Source organism: Colobus angolensis, unplaced genomic scaffold (assembly GCF_000951035.1).
Source record: "Colobus angolensis palliatus isolate OR3802 unplaced genomic scaffold, Cang.pa_1.0 Scaffold163, whole genome shotgun sequence".
In the NCBI taxonomy this organism is placed as follows: domain Eukaryota; kingdom Metazoa; phylum Chordata; class Mammalia; order Primates; family Cercopithecidae; genus Colobus; species Colobus angolensis.
The window spans coordinates 2672809-2689871 of NW_012114744.1; the positions used below are offsets into that span (position 1 = coordinate 2672809).

The window sequence follows — 17063 nt, forward strand, 5'->3', positions numbered from 1 at the left end:
GGCCCCCTCCGTTCTTTCGAATAATCAAGAATTGACATAAAATATTACATACCTTTTATAATGGGGCAGAGGAGGAAGAAGAGGTAGAGAGAGAAATAATGGGGGATTACATTGCATCTTCCAAACTAATCATTAAAAATTTATTAGACAATTCACAGAAAAAATACAAAGTACTAACAAAAGGACAAAAAGGTGTTTGACTTCATTAGTAATTGGAGAAATGCAAACTGAAATAATACACTTTTTTGCCTAGCAAAAATAGTAAAAATTCAATTTTTAAAAAAATTTTAAGAACAAAAAAATAGTAAAATAGTAAAAAGACTGATAATGTTTGGTGTTAGTAAGAGTCCAGGGGAAGAGATGCTTTAACAAACCATTGGTGGGGGAGTACAGCGATCCATCATTTAAACGAAGAGTGTTTTTGCAATACCTACAAAAATGTTAAATGTACGTATCCTTGACCTTGTGACTCCACCCTGGAAACATCTGCACAAGTTTGGAAGGATACACGCCCACATGGATCTTCACGCAGCTATTGCATAATTCGTAACAGCAAAATATGAGGAAAAACCCAAATGACATCAGTAGGAAAATGGCTAAGCAAATTATGGTATAGGCTTAATAATGGAATATTATGTGGTCTCTGAACAATGAAGTAGGTCAGTCTTACAGGCAGGCAAGAAAGTCAAGTGATAAGAGCAAAATGCAGAACAATATATGTGGTATGATCCACTTTTTAAAGGCCTGCATATGTGTGTATAGCTGGCAGAAAAAGAGGAAAAGATGTTCTTTTACAATCTGGCTACAGTTTGAGGGATTTCATGGTCTTGAAAGAGGGGGGAAACAAAAAGGGTGAAGCTACTCCACACAGTAAAATAACAGGAATTTGAGACTTTCTCCCTGGCAACTGGAGAGGGCAGGCCAGTGGGTGTCACTCCTGGCTACATATTAAAATCACCTGGGGATCATTTCCAGCCTCTCCCGAGATGGCATAAATCAGAGCCTAGGGTGGTCGTGAGGCCTGGGCCTTGAAGGTACTTGTGGTTCCTCAGGTGATTGATTTTAATATGCAGTCAGGATTCAGAATCATCCAGACCCAGGGATGCAGAGGAGAAGGTGAGAAACCTCTGCACTGTGGCGGGAGTCTGGGGCCTATGGAAGGTTACAGAGGTGAAGAATTCCTGCGGCGGAAGCCGACATTACATTTCTAATAATGGGGAAATCATTATTCAGTTAGAAATTGTTTCCTACCCTATGCCTCCAAAACATCGCAATCTCCAGGAAAATGTGCCACCAGTGACAATCTCTGCTAGTGCTGCTTTGGAGGGAATGAAAGATGGGTGGTGGCCAGTGTCCAACCCAAGTACCAATGGATCAATGGATTAGTGGGCCACACCAGAGCAGCAGGCTATAGTGGCGGGATGCTCCTCCTGGGGTTTTCAGAGGCACTGGGCAAGGAGCTTGGTTGGGGTTGGGGGCCAGTTTCCCATGCACAGTCACTGATGGAGGGACTGGAGACATTTTATTTGGATGATAAAGGAATGAGTGACTAAAGTCGAGGACCTCTGTTCTGTAACTACAATTAAGTAAATTTTGATTCTAAAATTTTAAAACAATAAACAGCTACACAATATTAACTGCACAGCCAAGAACTGTGCCAGGATTGCAGTTCATTGTCTCTGATCCAATATCACAAACCTTCTATCAATGAAGGATGTTCTTAAAGTGAAGTTGGGTGTTTTCTCGTTCTGTTCGCTACCAAGTGCATTGGCTATCACCTCACGTTTTCCACCCTCACAATTGTTCCACCTGCCGTCACTTCTCATTTCCTGGGGGCAGCCACAGTCTTCCGTCCTTTAGTGCCAACCAGGACTGGCTCCACAGCTCAGACCTAACTTCATGCCCTGCTAGCCTGGACATGCTGTCTCCTAGATGCCATGTTTTCTCTTTTGATGTATTCCTCCTTTTTGTTGCAGTACAGTGTTGAATAACTCCTTTAAGGTGGATGCATTTTCTGAATTCTTGCATGTCTGACATGTCTTCAGTCAGTCTTCACACTTGATTAATAGCTTGGCTGGGTATAGAATTCTGGATTTAAAACTTTGAAAGTATATCTCTGCAGGCTTTTGGCTTCTAATGTTGCAGACGGGAAGTCTGATATGGGAAGTGGGGGAATCTTTGAAAACGGATTTGTTCTTATTTTCATTTTACTTTGTACTTTTCCCCTATGAAAGCTCCCAGAATCATTCCCTTACTCTTGGGTTCTGAAATATCACAATATTATTTCTCATTAATCTTGTTCAGCACTCAGCAGACCCTTTGAATCCTCTCCGCCACGTTTTTTGTTTTCTTTTTGAGACACAGTTTCATTCTTGTTGGCCAGGCTAGAGTGCGATGGTGAGATCTCTGCTCACCGCAACTCCACCTCCCGGATTCAAGCGATTCTCCTGCCTCAGCCTCCCAAGTAGCTGAGATTACAGTCGTCCACCACCATGCCCAGCTAATTTTTGTATTTTTAGTAGAGACGGAGTTTCACCATGTTGTCGAAGCTGGTCTTGAACTCCTGACCTCTGGTGATCTACCCGCCGTGGACTCCCAAAGTGCTGGGATTACAGGCATGAACCACTGTGCCTGGCCATTTTTTTTTTTTTTTAAATGGCATTCTAATTAGCTGGTTGCCAAATTTTGGAATTGGTCCTCTATGTCACTTATGTTTTCTCTCATCTGTTTTCAGTACTTTCTTCCTGATTTCTTGAGGAAGAAATTCCATCAGAGTAACACTCCTGGCTCTTTCTAGCCCCTTACTCATTTCTTCCCAGAGGAAGAGAAGTGATTCGTCCAACTGGTAAGTTTAGAGGAAGGAGCAGGGCTTGTGTGCCTGGGTTCTTTCTCTTTGGGGATCTGGTAGCCTGTGGAAATGAGTTGTGATCAGCTCTTACTATCTAGCATGTGCCTCCCTTGCTGCAGGGGCCCTGAGGGCCAGCCTGTGGCAGATGAGTCTTCCTGGCTCAGGGTTGGGCTGCTCCGGAGCACTGTGCTTCCAGCCCGCTTCCTCTAGGGCAATTTTCTTCAGTCATGAAACTTACACTTTTAGTCCATCCATTTGTCCATTTTTCAGTTGGTTTCAAACTCAAGTGGAAAAGAGCGGGGGGCATTTATGGACCTCCTTAATAAACATTTATCTTTTGGGCTTTTTGATGTACTTTCCGGGAGGTTTATTTGGCTTTCTCTTCCAAATTCTTTCTTCTCTGATCGCTACCTTTTCAAGGCTTCCATTCTTATTTGTGGGTGTCAATATTATGTATCTCTGTGAGGAGACTGATTAGGCTATAAAAAAGTTCTCTTATCCTTGAATTAACTGCTTTTTCTTCTGGAGTAATTTTCCTGCAATTTTTTTGTCTTTTTCTTTCACGCTGCTATATTGAATCTAATATATGATAATCCTTGGACAGTCTCTTCATATTTAAGAATGAAGTAGTAAAAAGGCATTCAGGAACTCTGGTTGTAGAGGTGGGGCTTGTGGACCAAAAAAATGTTGCTTTCTGGTGAGTTGGCAGGACAGTGACTATTTTTTTGAGATGAGCTCTTGCTGTGTTGCCCAGGCTGAAGTGCAGTGACTATTCATAGGCACCATAATAGGGCACTACAGCCTTGAACTCCAGGGCTCAAGTGATCCTTCTACCTCAGCCTCCCAAACAGTTGGGACTACATGCAGGTGCCACTGCACCCAGGACACTGGCTCTTATGCTGAGGACTCTAACTCCAGAAAGCCTGGGATGTTAAATGCCTGCTCATGGGGAGAAGGGAGGGGTTGGGGTTCCCTATTCCATCGATGGAATTTTCCGTTATTCCCAACTTTCAGGCCTATGTTTCTCTCCAGGGCTTATTTATATCTGGGGCATTCTCAGGGCTTCTTCCCTCCCATGTTGGCAGTTGCCCCATTTGCTTTTATTCTTCTAGACTGTGGCTTCTCCATCCTTCTTTATGAGCTACAATTTTCTACTTTCCAGAAATTCATTCAGCTCTTTCATTTCTTTTACTATTCTTCTTATTGTCAATTTAAACCATTTTTTCCATTACTATAATTTTAATGAAGTTTGGGAGGAAGAGGGGAAACATTACATGTCCCGTTCACATCCTTGAGTCAGTTTGCATTTTGAAATGTTCTAGAAGGAGACAAGGACTGTGAGGGGAGAAAACGGTCCCATTTTACGATATACATTTCTGCACTGCTCAAGCTGTTGCTTTTGATACTATGTGCAAGCACTGTTTTTACAATAGGAAGAGAAAGAACTAGAATAAGAATCAATTACAATGACTTGCTGCCTCTTGCTAATGTGGGATACTGAAAGCTTCCTTCAGAACCTCAAGGCCATAGCCCATGACACAGTCACATCCTGGTTTCTATTTTGTCTCTTGAATCTTTCCTGAAAAGTCTCTTGTTCTACTTCCTTCTTCTTTGATTCTTAATGCAGGTCGCTGTCAAGATTCCATTTTCAGCATTCTCATATGCTCCTGTTCTCAATTCTCCCAGCCCCCATATCACCAACTGACCAGCACAATTTTTAATCAGTTCCCATTCCTCCCTAGGTACCTTAATCCCATCTAAGTTTTATTCCGTGGCATCCTGTCAATAAATACTTGTTCATGTGACATGGCTACACTAAAAAAGTAGTTTTTTGATGACTTCTAAGGACAGCAGGACTCTTTTGGTGTTTAGCTTCATAGAAACCATTTTTAGCTTAATATATAACTATTCTCAACAAAAACTCTTCAATAGGTTCATAACTGCTTCAGTGCTAAAATCTTAGCAGATTTTTCATGTGGCCCTTCATTTTTTATTTATTTTGAGCATTTTAAGCCTTTGACCTGCAGAGGCTATTTTCTAATTTTAAAATTTAAGAAACTTCTATTTTTTAAAGTTCTTTTTTTCTTTTAAACAAACTTCTAGATATTAGCATTCTATACCAGATGCGGAAGTCTGTTAAAAAAAAAAAAAAGGCTATGGAAGAAGAAAATACATGCATTGGCATAGGCTAGAACAATTCTATTTTACATTTCTCTGCTCTAACTTTGTGTCGGAGTATAATACTGAGGCATCACATTCATTAAGTTCTTACCATATATCAAACCATGCCAAGCACTTTATATTCACTATTTTATTTAGTCCACACTACCACATAAGATATATACTATTATTATCCCATTTTATAGATAAGGATGTTGAAACACCCAGGAGTAGAGGAGCTTGCCCTAGATCTTACAGGCAGTAAGTGAGATAACCCAGGCAAGCAGGATATAAGCCAAGTCTGTCTGACACCAAAGTCGACATCACTCTGCTGGTGTTTTTCATATTAGGGTTTGCCAGTCTCTGGGGCTCATGTTCCTTGGATTCGGTGAGTTCTATAAGCTTTTACACTTAGTGTTTGCATATCTAATTATAGTCTAAAAGGAATTATATTGCCAGTTATAAAGACAAACTTCTCCTAAGGAAGTTTTGGTTCTTAAGTCAGTTCTGAAGACTGAGTCCAGGCAGCCCTTACAGTGTCTTCGTAAAACTTCTTTGCAGAACATGAGAATTTTTTTCTTGTAGGTACCTGCATTTTGCAAAGTTTATGAACCCTATGTCATGGCATACTGATTTTCTTCCTATCAGAAAGAAGGCAGTCCATTTTATGCTGTGTGAAATATTTGCCAACTTAACAACTTGTCTTAGAAATCCGAGTTAGAATTTATTTTAGGTCTCCATAAACTGTGTCTTCACTAAATTATTTAGTTAAACTTGAGCATTTGAAGAAGTGTTAGTACTTCACTTTTTAGTTGGGCATATTCTACAAAGTCAGTAATATATTTCTGGATCTATATCAGTTTTCCTGAGGGAAACTCTCATTAAAAACATATCATTTAATTTTCAGATGCTGGCTTGAAGCCAAGTACATTTATTAACAATTAAATCCTTTTGACAGGTCCACATCTCTAAGATAGAAGTTACTGAAAATTGGGCCAACTCATACCTTTTAAACATACACACTCTGGAACTAAGAAAAAATATATTTATTAAAAAACTGTGCAGTTGATTTGCTTATGCAAACATTTATTAACTTAATAAGACATTGTGATTCTTGGGCACTGTCATTCTTTAAAAGCAGTGACTGTGGGTGGGCTTAGCTAGAAAATATAAGGTGTGGAATTTACATTTGTGGAATTCAAGAACATTACCATTGACTAACCATATATATAATAATTCTTATTGACTAATGAGGCAAGTTTAAAAAACATTTTCCACTAATAATAGAACTTTACATGGAGCTGTAACAATTTTGTTAAGAGTTATTCCCTGTCTTGGGACTTGACTTCTGGTTAGTTTTTGATTCATATGATAAATAAAGATCTCTAATATCAAGCACATATTATTTTGGGGTCCAATAAGACAGAGGTGAGGCTGGCAGAACTGATCTAACTTTTAAAAATGCTTTTCATTTTATGAACTAAGGAGACCAGTAGGTAAACAAATACCTACTAGGTGAAATTTATACCCCATAAAGATGCTCAAGATTGTTGAAGGGAGGGTCAGGATGAAAATAGGAGGTTAAAGCAACATGGCTCTGCAGTTCAGTATGGCTTTGGCATTTTCTTTCCTATTGATATTCCCTACTGTCTAAGAGTGGGATTTCTTTGTCATCATGCCCCAGTTCTCTTAGGTCACACCCATTACTCATTTATTATTATTTATTTTAAATGGCATCAAGGGATCAATTTTTTAAAGTCTCAGCCAAACACAGTGGCTCATGCCTGTAATCCTAGCACTGTGGGAGGCCCCGGCAGGAGAATCACTTGGGCCCAGGAGTTTCAGACCACCCTGGGCAGCATAGTAAGACCCTGTCTTTACAAAACATAAAAAAAAAAAAAGAAAAGAAAAAGAGAAATTAGTTGAGCACAGTGACATATGCCTGTGGTCTGAGCTGCTTGGGAGGCTGAGGTGGGAGGATCACTTGAGCCTTGTGCAGTGAGTCATGATTGCACCACTGCACACTCCAGCCTGGGTGACAGGTCTCAAAAAAAAAAAAAAAAAGTCTTTTTTAAAGTCTTTATTAGAATTTGGATTTGCTTCCTTGTAAGGTTTTACTTACATGTAGTACAATATCCATTTCTGTTTACTTTGGAGGCACTTTCTGAAGGTGGAACTTAGAAGTATCTGGTCTGTCCCAATGCCCAGTAGGCCATGCTCATGCTCAGGGGCAGACCCTAGTGCTCCGCAGCACTCACCTTGGGTGGTGCTTGTTTGGATGGTGAGTGGAACTAGAAATTTTGGACCCCCTCACCCTCTGTGCTTCTCCATAGAAAATACAGGATGCCAAGTCAAGTTTGAATTTTAGATGATTTCAGTGAGCAAATACATTCAATTTATTTGCTGATTCTGGCCACCCTGCTAAACCTCAGTCTCTTCATATGCAAACTGGGTATAATAATGGTACCTACTCCTGAGGCTTGCTTACCACCTGGTGTATATGCGTATGTATTTTATTTTATATGGCAACCCCGGTTTGGTAACTTGTGCAAGATTTTGCTCAAGTATTAGAGCCAGTTTTCTGATTCCAGGGCCTTATCCTCCATAATGCCTCAGTCAAGAACTCCTAAACTAAGAGCTCCCAATGAGTAGAGTAGCCAATCATGACATTAACTACCGTGTTGAAAATGTAAATATCGACACAGTTGCCATATGCTAATTTTTTAATATTAATAAACACCCAGAAGCTTACTATATCATATATTTAAGGCTAAAAATAAAATTCAAAGAGATACAAATTTCTCACAATTTTCCTAGTAAATCTGTTTTTTTGATGTGGGATCTCACTATGTTGCCCAAGCTGGTCTCAAACGCCTGAGCTTAAGTGATCCTCCCACCTCAGTCTCCCCAGTAGCTGGGATTACAGGTGCATGCCACCTTGCCCAGTTAATTTTTTAAGTCATGAATTCAAACATATTACAGAAGGTTTGAACTTTGATAGCTATCACTCTATCGAAGTGGACTCTAGAGAAATTAACAAATGCATGAAAATTAAACTTAAGTATTTAACTTTCTCTCCCACTGTTCAATGCCTTCCTCTTGTCTTTCCGGTGGCATCCAAATGTCTCCGCACAGTATTTGAGACTCTCCAGGCCGGGTGCCGTGGCTCAAGGCCTGTAATCCTAGCACTTTGAGAGGACAACTTGGGCAGATCCCTTGAGCCCAGGAGTTCGACACCAGCCTGGGCAACATGGCAAAACCTCATCTCTACCGAAAAACAAACAAATAAGCAAAAGACACCCAAAATTAGTCAGGCATGGTGGCATGTGCCTGTAGTCCCAAATACTGAGAGTGAGGTGGGAGGATCGCGTGAGCCCAGGAGGTCCAGGCTGCAGTGAGCCGAGATTGTGCCACTGCACGCACTGCAGCCTGGGTAACAAAGTGAGACCCTGTCTCAAAAAATAAATAAATAAATAAATAAATAAAGGACTCCAGATCTGGCGGGGACTCAAATTTTCAGCCTCAGTTCCCATTAACTCTCAGTCTTGAACTCCACCCTAGAGTTCTTGTATTCCTCAACTTTATGATACACTTCCTGCTCCAATATCTGTCTTTGTCTTGAAGTCCCTTCATCCTGGAAAGTGCTTTCCCTATCTCAACCATGGGAAATCTTTTATCTCCAGCTCAAACACCCAGTTCTTTTTTTGATACAACCATTATCTCCTCAGCTAACTGGCCATGTGGCTGATTATGTTATTATACCACATAGCATTGCTTGCCTTGCAATTGTATTACACTTGTCTCCTTGACTAAAATTTAGTTTGTTATGGTCAGGGGCTGCTTTGTTTTATTCTTTTCCACACTGATTTAGTACCAAAACTGATGCCTTTCCCAAAGTAATTCCTTAATAAAATATCTGTCGAACCAAAGTTAGTCCCAAAATACAAGAACAGAGCTCTGAATGTTGCAGTGCCGTTTGTTGAAATTTTGTGAATCCTCCAAAAAGGGTAAGTTGGTTTGGGTGTGCTCATAATGACTGGCTGTTAGGTTTTCAGCACTTAAAACAACTCTTCCTTGCTGTTAAAAACCGATACACATTCATTTTAGAAAATGTGTGAAGACACACACAAAGGAAAAAAATCATCAGTAAACTACCTTCCAAGGGTAGTTTACTGGATTTTCCCCCGTACATATAGAAATATTGTTTGTTTTCTCAGAAATATTCAACAAAGGCAATATGGAAATGTAGATAAGGGCACATGGGAGAAGAGGGACGGATGTGAACTCCCAGGATCTAGTACTCCGTGATTCTATGACCCTGGTTTAGTCTCTCTATCCCTCTCAGGCCCAATTTCTCATCTGAAAAGTAGAAATATGAATGCTCGTTTTTATTCCTACAGGAGTTTTGGAAAGATCAAATTATAAAACATTTGACAGTATTTTGTAAATTGAAAAATACTATATGTCTGGTTTTATAAGTATGTTAACTGAATAGAAGATGACTCTATAGATAGATGGAGCAATCAGATTGAATCCTAAATAATAATTCCAGGTGGATGGACTTCTGCCTAGCTCTGTTACCTGACTTACAAATAATAACTTCACAGAAGGGAAAAGAACTTTTATTAAGCATCTATTACATGCCAGGTTCTATGCTATCTGCCTTACACTTGTCTTCCTGTAGCACCACAAAATGCCCTTTCATACAAGAGGAAAAGCAGATTCAGTGAGCAGTCACTGATATTGTAAGATTAAAACCAAGGTACATCTGATTTGAAGTCCCATGTTCTTTCCTATTTTTCAGTTAGAGGCACCTTTTAGGGAAAGCATTTTCATGGAATTCCTCTTATTCTTATGGAAATTCTTACTCTTATAGAAACTTTCAGAGTGATGGAAGGGCAGTAAGATTGGAAACATGAGTTATTTTGATACAGATTCCCTTAGGAATATTTAAAGAAGTTGTGATTATTTCATTATTTCATCTTAGAAGAAACAGTGAACTAACTTTTTTGTTTGTTTGTTTTGTTTTTTTGAGACAGGGTCTCGTGCTGTCACCCAGGCTGGAATGCTGTGGTGCGATCAAGACTCACCACAGCCTCAACCTCCTTGGCTCACGTGATCCTCCCATCTCAGCCTCTTGAGTAGCTGGGAATAGTAGCTGAATAGCTGTGGTGGTAGCACTACCACACCTGGCTAATTTTTTGTATTTTTCTGTAGAGACAGGGTTTCACCATGTTGCCCAGGCTGGAAGAGTGGACAAATTTAAAAAGTGCTTGTTTGCAAGCTCATTAAAGGAAATAAATGGCAGATGTTGACCTTTTACATATAATTTACCTAAAGCTATCTCAAAATATAATTTGGAAGTTTTTATAGCATGGCTTCTTTAGACCTAAACAGAGCTGCTGAAGGATGCTATAGAATTTCCTTCTTGATAAAATATTTGTTTTGAACAAGACAGGCTTGTTCAAGACTTTTTGGTACTTATTCATAGTCCTAATTGGAGGTGGAAAACTAGACTCAATCAAGGATGAGCATTCAAGTAAACATGGAAGAAAAAAGTCATTATAAATTCTACTGAAACTGTGATTAAAATAAATGATACAGCACAGAGGATCTAAAATGATATTACAGTACAGAGACACATGAGGGTGCTCTAACCAACTGCTATAATAAATAAATTGTTCAAATATTGGGGAAAAATTAAGGCCCGTGGTGAATGGCAGTGATGAATTCTGACTTTTCACATTAGCTAAACAGAACAATCTGAGAATAGATGGTTTTATAAAAATAAAATATATTGCTCTCCCCTACCTCTCCCAGTTTAAAAAGTAGATGTTCATATTGGCCAATTTGGAAAATACTGAAAAGCACACAGAAGAAGAAACAAAGTGGACCGACGTTACCATCAGCCGTGGGAGGTGAGGGCTTTCTAGAGCCTTAGAGCCAAGCCGGTTGGAGGCTTAGCTCAGGAGGCCTGCCTTCAAACACAAGCCCAGCCTGTTCTCATTTTGATTCCACAGACCTTCTGCTAGTACGAAGGGGGAGTAGAGACTGGGGGTCTAATGACCACAAGAAGAGAATTAGAGACGCATGTTTATCTCAATACATTTACTCTCATTAAAGTTCATATTCACTGACATCATGCATCTCCTTGAAAAAGTCTGCCCACCCACCATTAATTAAAGCCACATTTTAAAAAGTCAGCGTGTGCACTTTTATTCCAATCAAAAGTAGCCTCCTAAGTTTTGCAGAGCAGGCAGGAGAATATCTGAGGCCTGACAGCTGTTCACCTCTACATGGTGAAGAATCATGTGATTTACATTAAAAGTTGTGTTTATTCAGGGCCTAAAATACAATAGGTATGATCTATTGTCTTGAAGAGTTGAAACATTCAATATCTAATGACCTATTTAGTGAAATTAACATTTATTTTGATAAGTCAATGTTCTTTTGGATACAACATCTGACCATATGCTTTTATCTTTCCAAATAGAGAAATCTAACCATATACCCTGTTTGAACAATTAAGCAGCACACTCCTATCAAAGACACCACACTTTATAACTTATACATGCACTATCAATGTTAAGACAAAGGTCAGTGTAAATTTTTTTATCCAAATCATTGCACAAACGGTAATTACCAATAGTTGTAGGATTGCAAAACCATAGTCTATTTTCTTGGCAGTAGTGACTGTAAGTTCATAAATTCATGAAAATTAGGAATGTTGATTTTTAAAGTTCAAGAAAGGTACTATTTGTAAACAATTCAGGTCACACTCATGTTATACCATGTGCTAAGCAAGAGTTCTTTCCTTCCAACTTCCTTTAAATGAGATTTGTTCTCTCCAGGAGCCTAGTAAAGGGGTTTTCATCCACTCTTTTCTATTATTTTTCCTATTAAAGCCCCTCCAGGGACCATTCAATTTTATGCTGATTTTTCTTTATATATTAATATCAAACACATTTTTATGTTGTGGTGATAAAAGACAAATTATGGTTATCTCTTCCTATTGGCAATTAGATTATTCTAGAATAGTTCTGAACAAACTCACCCAGCCAGTTAATGCTTTCCACACAAAAGTATCAAGTACAGCATTAAATTCTCTAGTTATTCTGGTCATACCACCATCCTAAAAGACATGGGTCATCAATGGGTCGGAACATTGGCATTGAAATGATTTAATCCTAGGGTAAAGCACCCCTGGACTAGGTGTTGAAACCTGACTTTCTAGTCCTTTCTACTAACTTCCTTGTGACCTTGAGTACCTTGAGGGCCTCAGTTTCCTCATTTAATAAATGGTGGTTAGAGGGGGAACACTGACTGGAGCCCAGGAAGTTAATCAGGTCTAGAGGAGAAGGGGACAGAATACCCTTTGGGGATCATGTCTTCCCCTGGTCCACTTACTTATCCAGCACCAGAAACAATAAGGTGGGGCTTTTATGAGTGAGACTTGGGTCAGGTTCCAAAAAAGGGCATCCCTAAATCTAGAAGAAGCCAACGAATCATGCTTGGTGAGTTGTTTTCATGATACATGTAAGAAAAGATGCTCTGGGTCTTTACATCCCTTAGATATAAGCATTCAATGTGCTGTTGCTATGTAGGATGAAGCACTATCCTAACCCACAGATTGTATCTTCTGCTTAAATGATTAGTGTCCAGAGGGACCATAAAAGACTCGAATCAACACAATGCCAAACGCAATGGGTGGACTCCTTCAACTAGCTGTAGGAAGGAAGGTGGAGTGTGGGTGGGAATATTTCAACCTAGTTGTTGGTATTCTTCAGAATAAACAGCTAATGGCTAGTGGATTGTAGGAAGTTGTGAGTACACAGCATTTTATCAATTCTAGGAAAGTTTAAGATAAGCTCTGCCTAAGTGGTTTATAAAGCCATGCAGCCTACAAAATGAACACCGTTGCATTTCCATACCTTCCTGCCAGCTCTGTTGTTATGAAGATTCATCAGGGCTCTGGCATCCTTTCCTTTCCTTTCCTTGGCATCCACGAATGCGCGGGCAAATTTGATCCCATAGTCAATGTTATCACTGCAGCCACCCCAATCAAAAATGCCCTTGCTGTCCTTGGCGCTTCCCATCTTCTTTGGATCACAGGAACAGGATTTTACTTCTCCTTGGCTACAGGCCCTGGTGATGGCAAATACAACTCCAGCTGAGGAGATGGCATAAACAAAGGCAGATTCCCGACTACCTGAAACAAAAATGCTTTTCTTAAAAGTGGTCCGGTAGCACTATTTCTGAATAACTTTCATATGATAATTGTTTAATACTTGCTCTGTTTCAGACAACCTTTGCCACTAGAGAACAAGGTACTGATATTCTTGAAGGGTTCTTTTCCAGAGCCCGGGCTCTTTCTTTAATATGAATCATCTCCATCTCATGTAGGTTTTTGTCAATTTAGATATCTATATGGCAGCTCTTCTTAAATAAGGAGTATCAAAGAAAAAGATGGCCTTGCCCAGCTCCTGGCTTCACATTAGTCTCAAACACAGGCTTGCCCTGTTTCAACAGAGAGCTCTAGATGTCCTAGAAGAGAGGAGCATAGCATCTCTAGGCCTTTTTCTTTACTTTACAGTCTGAATGCTACAATTCTATCATTCCACAGTATAGTTGGGAACTCATGGCACCATAGCTTTCCTCAAAAAATCCTTCCAAACCTCCAGGACTTACTGAAGATACTCGTATGCATTTAAATTATTGAGAATGAAATACTGAATTCAAAGAAATCTAGGGACTAAGGTGGGAAGAGAATTCTGGCAGTAACCAGCCCCTTGCATTAACACGGGAGAGCTTTGGCTTGGCATTGACTTTCATAAGTAATTGAGGGATTGCTGAAGGCAATATGCAATATCCTTGAGTTACATACTATATGTCTAACTATTAAGGTGAATTTACTTTCTTCTGGAACACCTGCACTAATCACTGGTATTGGGTAAAAGACAGTGAAAAGTTTTTCTTTGGTTTTTCTGGAAGGAAACAAATTTACCGCCTATAATTAGACTTGGGCAAGAACCCTTTGGGGTGCTTTCTTAGAATTGTTCTTTATTAGAGCACAGGCTACTTTCACTTACAGGCTGAAAGGTACATATTTCAGTGCAATAACTACATTAAATTATTTTAATAATCTGTAGTAACTCATAACACGGTGTTGTGGTATAGTGACAGATATAAGGCTCTTTAGGGTCCGTGTGCACCTCATTTTTCAAGTGGAGCTGTATTTCATTGTTATTAGCATGCCCTTTTATTAATGGTTGCTGCAGCAAATATATTAACAATCAAAATAGAAGCTGGACAACCTAATGCCAATGCAAGGCAGAAAACAGAGAACCATTCGGTGATTCAATATGTCAAGAGGAGTGTGACTTTTTGAACCACACAGCTGGGAGAGCAAACCACCTTTTCGCATTGAAGCCCTGCTTGTTTCCGTTTGTCATTCAGTGTTAAAATTTATTATACATCCCTTGCAATATCTGCTCTGCTAGTCTCATTATTAAAAATCAGGAAAACATATCTACACCATATTAAATGGCACTTACCTCAGCCTTCAGAAAATATTTACCCCCCAAACCTCGAACCATCAAAAAAGGAATTAATCATGTCCTGTAGCTAGGTAAAATCAATTATATGACTATTTGCCATAGGTAGCAGGTAGTCCTCTCCAGAGGGAAATATGATGGTTATGAGAGCTATTTTAAAGAGTCCCAGATTATACTATAGAGATCACAGATATTCTAAGTGGAATTGAGATGTTTTGTAAAAGAAAGTGACTAATACATGCTAATGTGACTTAATCTCAGGTTGTGGCTTTCAGATAAATAAAACTTTTATTATATCCATTTTATAGTTTAGGAAAATACCTTTTCCATAGTTACCCCATTTATCTTCTAAAGCTTCATTTGGGATTTAGAAGCCAGTGCCCACGTTTAGAGAGATCACATAGAGGAGGAAATTCCCAAAAGCTTAAGTATGTGGCACTAGTCTTATTTTTTAAGGAGAAAGAAGAGACATTTTATGAGGTGGTCTGTTACGGGCAAGGCATGGAAGATGGGGATGATAGTATATCAGGTAACCAGACAGTATTTCGAAAGCAACAAGAGAAATAAATTGTCTAGGTGCAGAATTCATCCTGGTATAACTTGGAAACAATTACATTAACTTGTTGACTGAAAGAAAACAAATCACAATCTGCTTCATTTCAGAAATAATTTCTAAAGCAAAAATATGACTTTTCTAAATATTTGTCATTTATTCTTCAAACACATTACTAAATAGCTAGATGTTCCTTTATTTAAATTAAACATGTAGCACATTGACTGGTTTTTCATTTTACCTCCAGATGGTTTGGTACCGTGTAGATATAGCCCTAAGATGTTTTCCGTTAGGTGTTTAGATGAATCACTAAAATGGTATGTGTGAAGTAGTAGCACATTTCAAGAGCTGGCTTTGTAACAAAACAAATTTTTGATCTTGGGCCTCTTCTTAGAAAGATTCTTTTTAAAGCTATCACAAAATGAAACAAAATCCAAATCTAAGTGGTGACAACTATATTTCCTAATGTGTTGCTATTGAAGTTTCTCTAATTTTTGTATGGAGATAAATCAAGCAATGTCTACAAAGTACATAGGCACAGTTTTTATTTGGGGTAGAGAGATTATTACCTAGGAAGGCAAAACTCTAGAAGCTAGGGTTTCTTGAAGGTTATGGGTTGTTTGACTCTCTTTAAAGTATTTGCTTTATGAAAAAATATTTATAAGGATGAGACCTAATTACCTTTGTGTTTTCTAAGGTTAATTCTGGAATTTTGGAGGTGCATTCTTGCAGGAATATTTTTAGATTTGCTAGTTCTGTCCTTGTTTCTCTGCCTGTGACTGGTAACTATCTGTTGAATGAGTAAATTACAAATGTTTCTAAAAATTGTTCTGTCTTACTCTGACTCTTTAAAGCCAAACAGGCAAATTTTCTCCATTTCTCTATGACCATGGGACATTTTGGTAATTTTATGTTCTTCTTATAAATGGTCTTGCCCGCTGCCTTTCCTGTTCATCTATGAGCATATTTAGATGTCCACAACTCTAAGATGTAACTTTCTCTCTAAGCAACTAATTGTAGAAATCTTTGGATAGCTTCATTGGAATTTCTTGATTATTTCCAAGATGAGCTGCTTTAGGCCAAATTCAGCCCTCCCATAACCAACACAAAATCATCACTGACAGTCACAATAGTTTGCATAAATGTTTGAGAGGGAACATGGCCTTCTGTGAAGAATGGAAAGAAATTGTGTAGCATGAGTGGTTTAAGTTCTGAGTACTTTGGCAAAGTATCCTGCTTCATCTGAAAACAAATCTGACGGAAGTATGAGTTAGAATCTCTTATTTACCTGAGGCCTAGACTAAGTTAAACTAGTTCTGCTTCCTTCAGTCCTGTCACCCAGGCTGGAATGCAGCAGCAAGATATTGTCTCACTGCAATCTCCTCCTCCCAGGTTCAAGTGATTTTCATGCCTCAGCCTCCCAAGTAGCTGGGATTAAGGGCATGTACCACCACACCCATGGGGTTTTACCATGTTGGTCAGGCTGATCTCGAACTCCTGGCCTCAAGTGATCTGCCTACCTCGGTCTCCCAAAGTGCTGGGATTACAGGAGTGAACTGGCTGTTGCCTCTAGTTCTAACCTCCTTCCTCTCAGCAATTCTACAGCTCTGAAGAAACTAATAGCATTAAGATTAAGTTACAGTATTTTATGAAAGAATCCCCAGCTTTGATGGATATATTTTCTTTAGGATCACTGGTCAATATTGTTTCCTTTGATATGTGATCTAAAGGTTTTATTCAAATATGTAGACACCTTATTAGATCCAGAGATGATCATATTATAAATGAGATGCATATCTAATTTGAAATCTTTGCAAAATTGTTGTAAGCACTTTGAAAAAAAATCCTGATATGTTTTAAACACTGAGAGCCATGCATAATATAGCCAAAGATTACTCGTGCTAGATATTTGCAAACTCTCTTTAACAAGGTCCAGTTTCTTTAATTG

General features: G+C 39.0%; 1 protein-coding gene across 1 annotated transcript in view; it reads right to left on the minus strand.

Annotated features, from left to right (window-relative positions):
* The window catches only part of WNT2 (wingless-type MMTV integration site family member 2), a 46761-nt gene that overhangs the window by 25616 nt on the left and 4082 nt on the right, over nucleotides 1-17063 (minus strand). The window contains exon 3 of the mRNA XM_011937376.1: nucleotides 12940-13217. Coding sequence (XP_011792766.1) covers nucleotides 12940-13217 — 278 coding nt within the window. The remainder of the gene's footprint in view (nucleotides 1-12939; nucleotides 13218-17063) is intronic.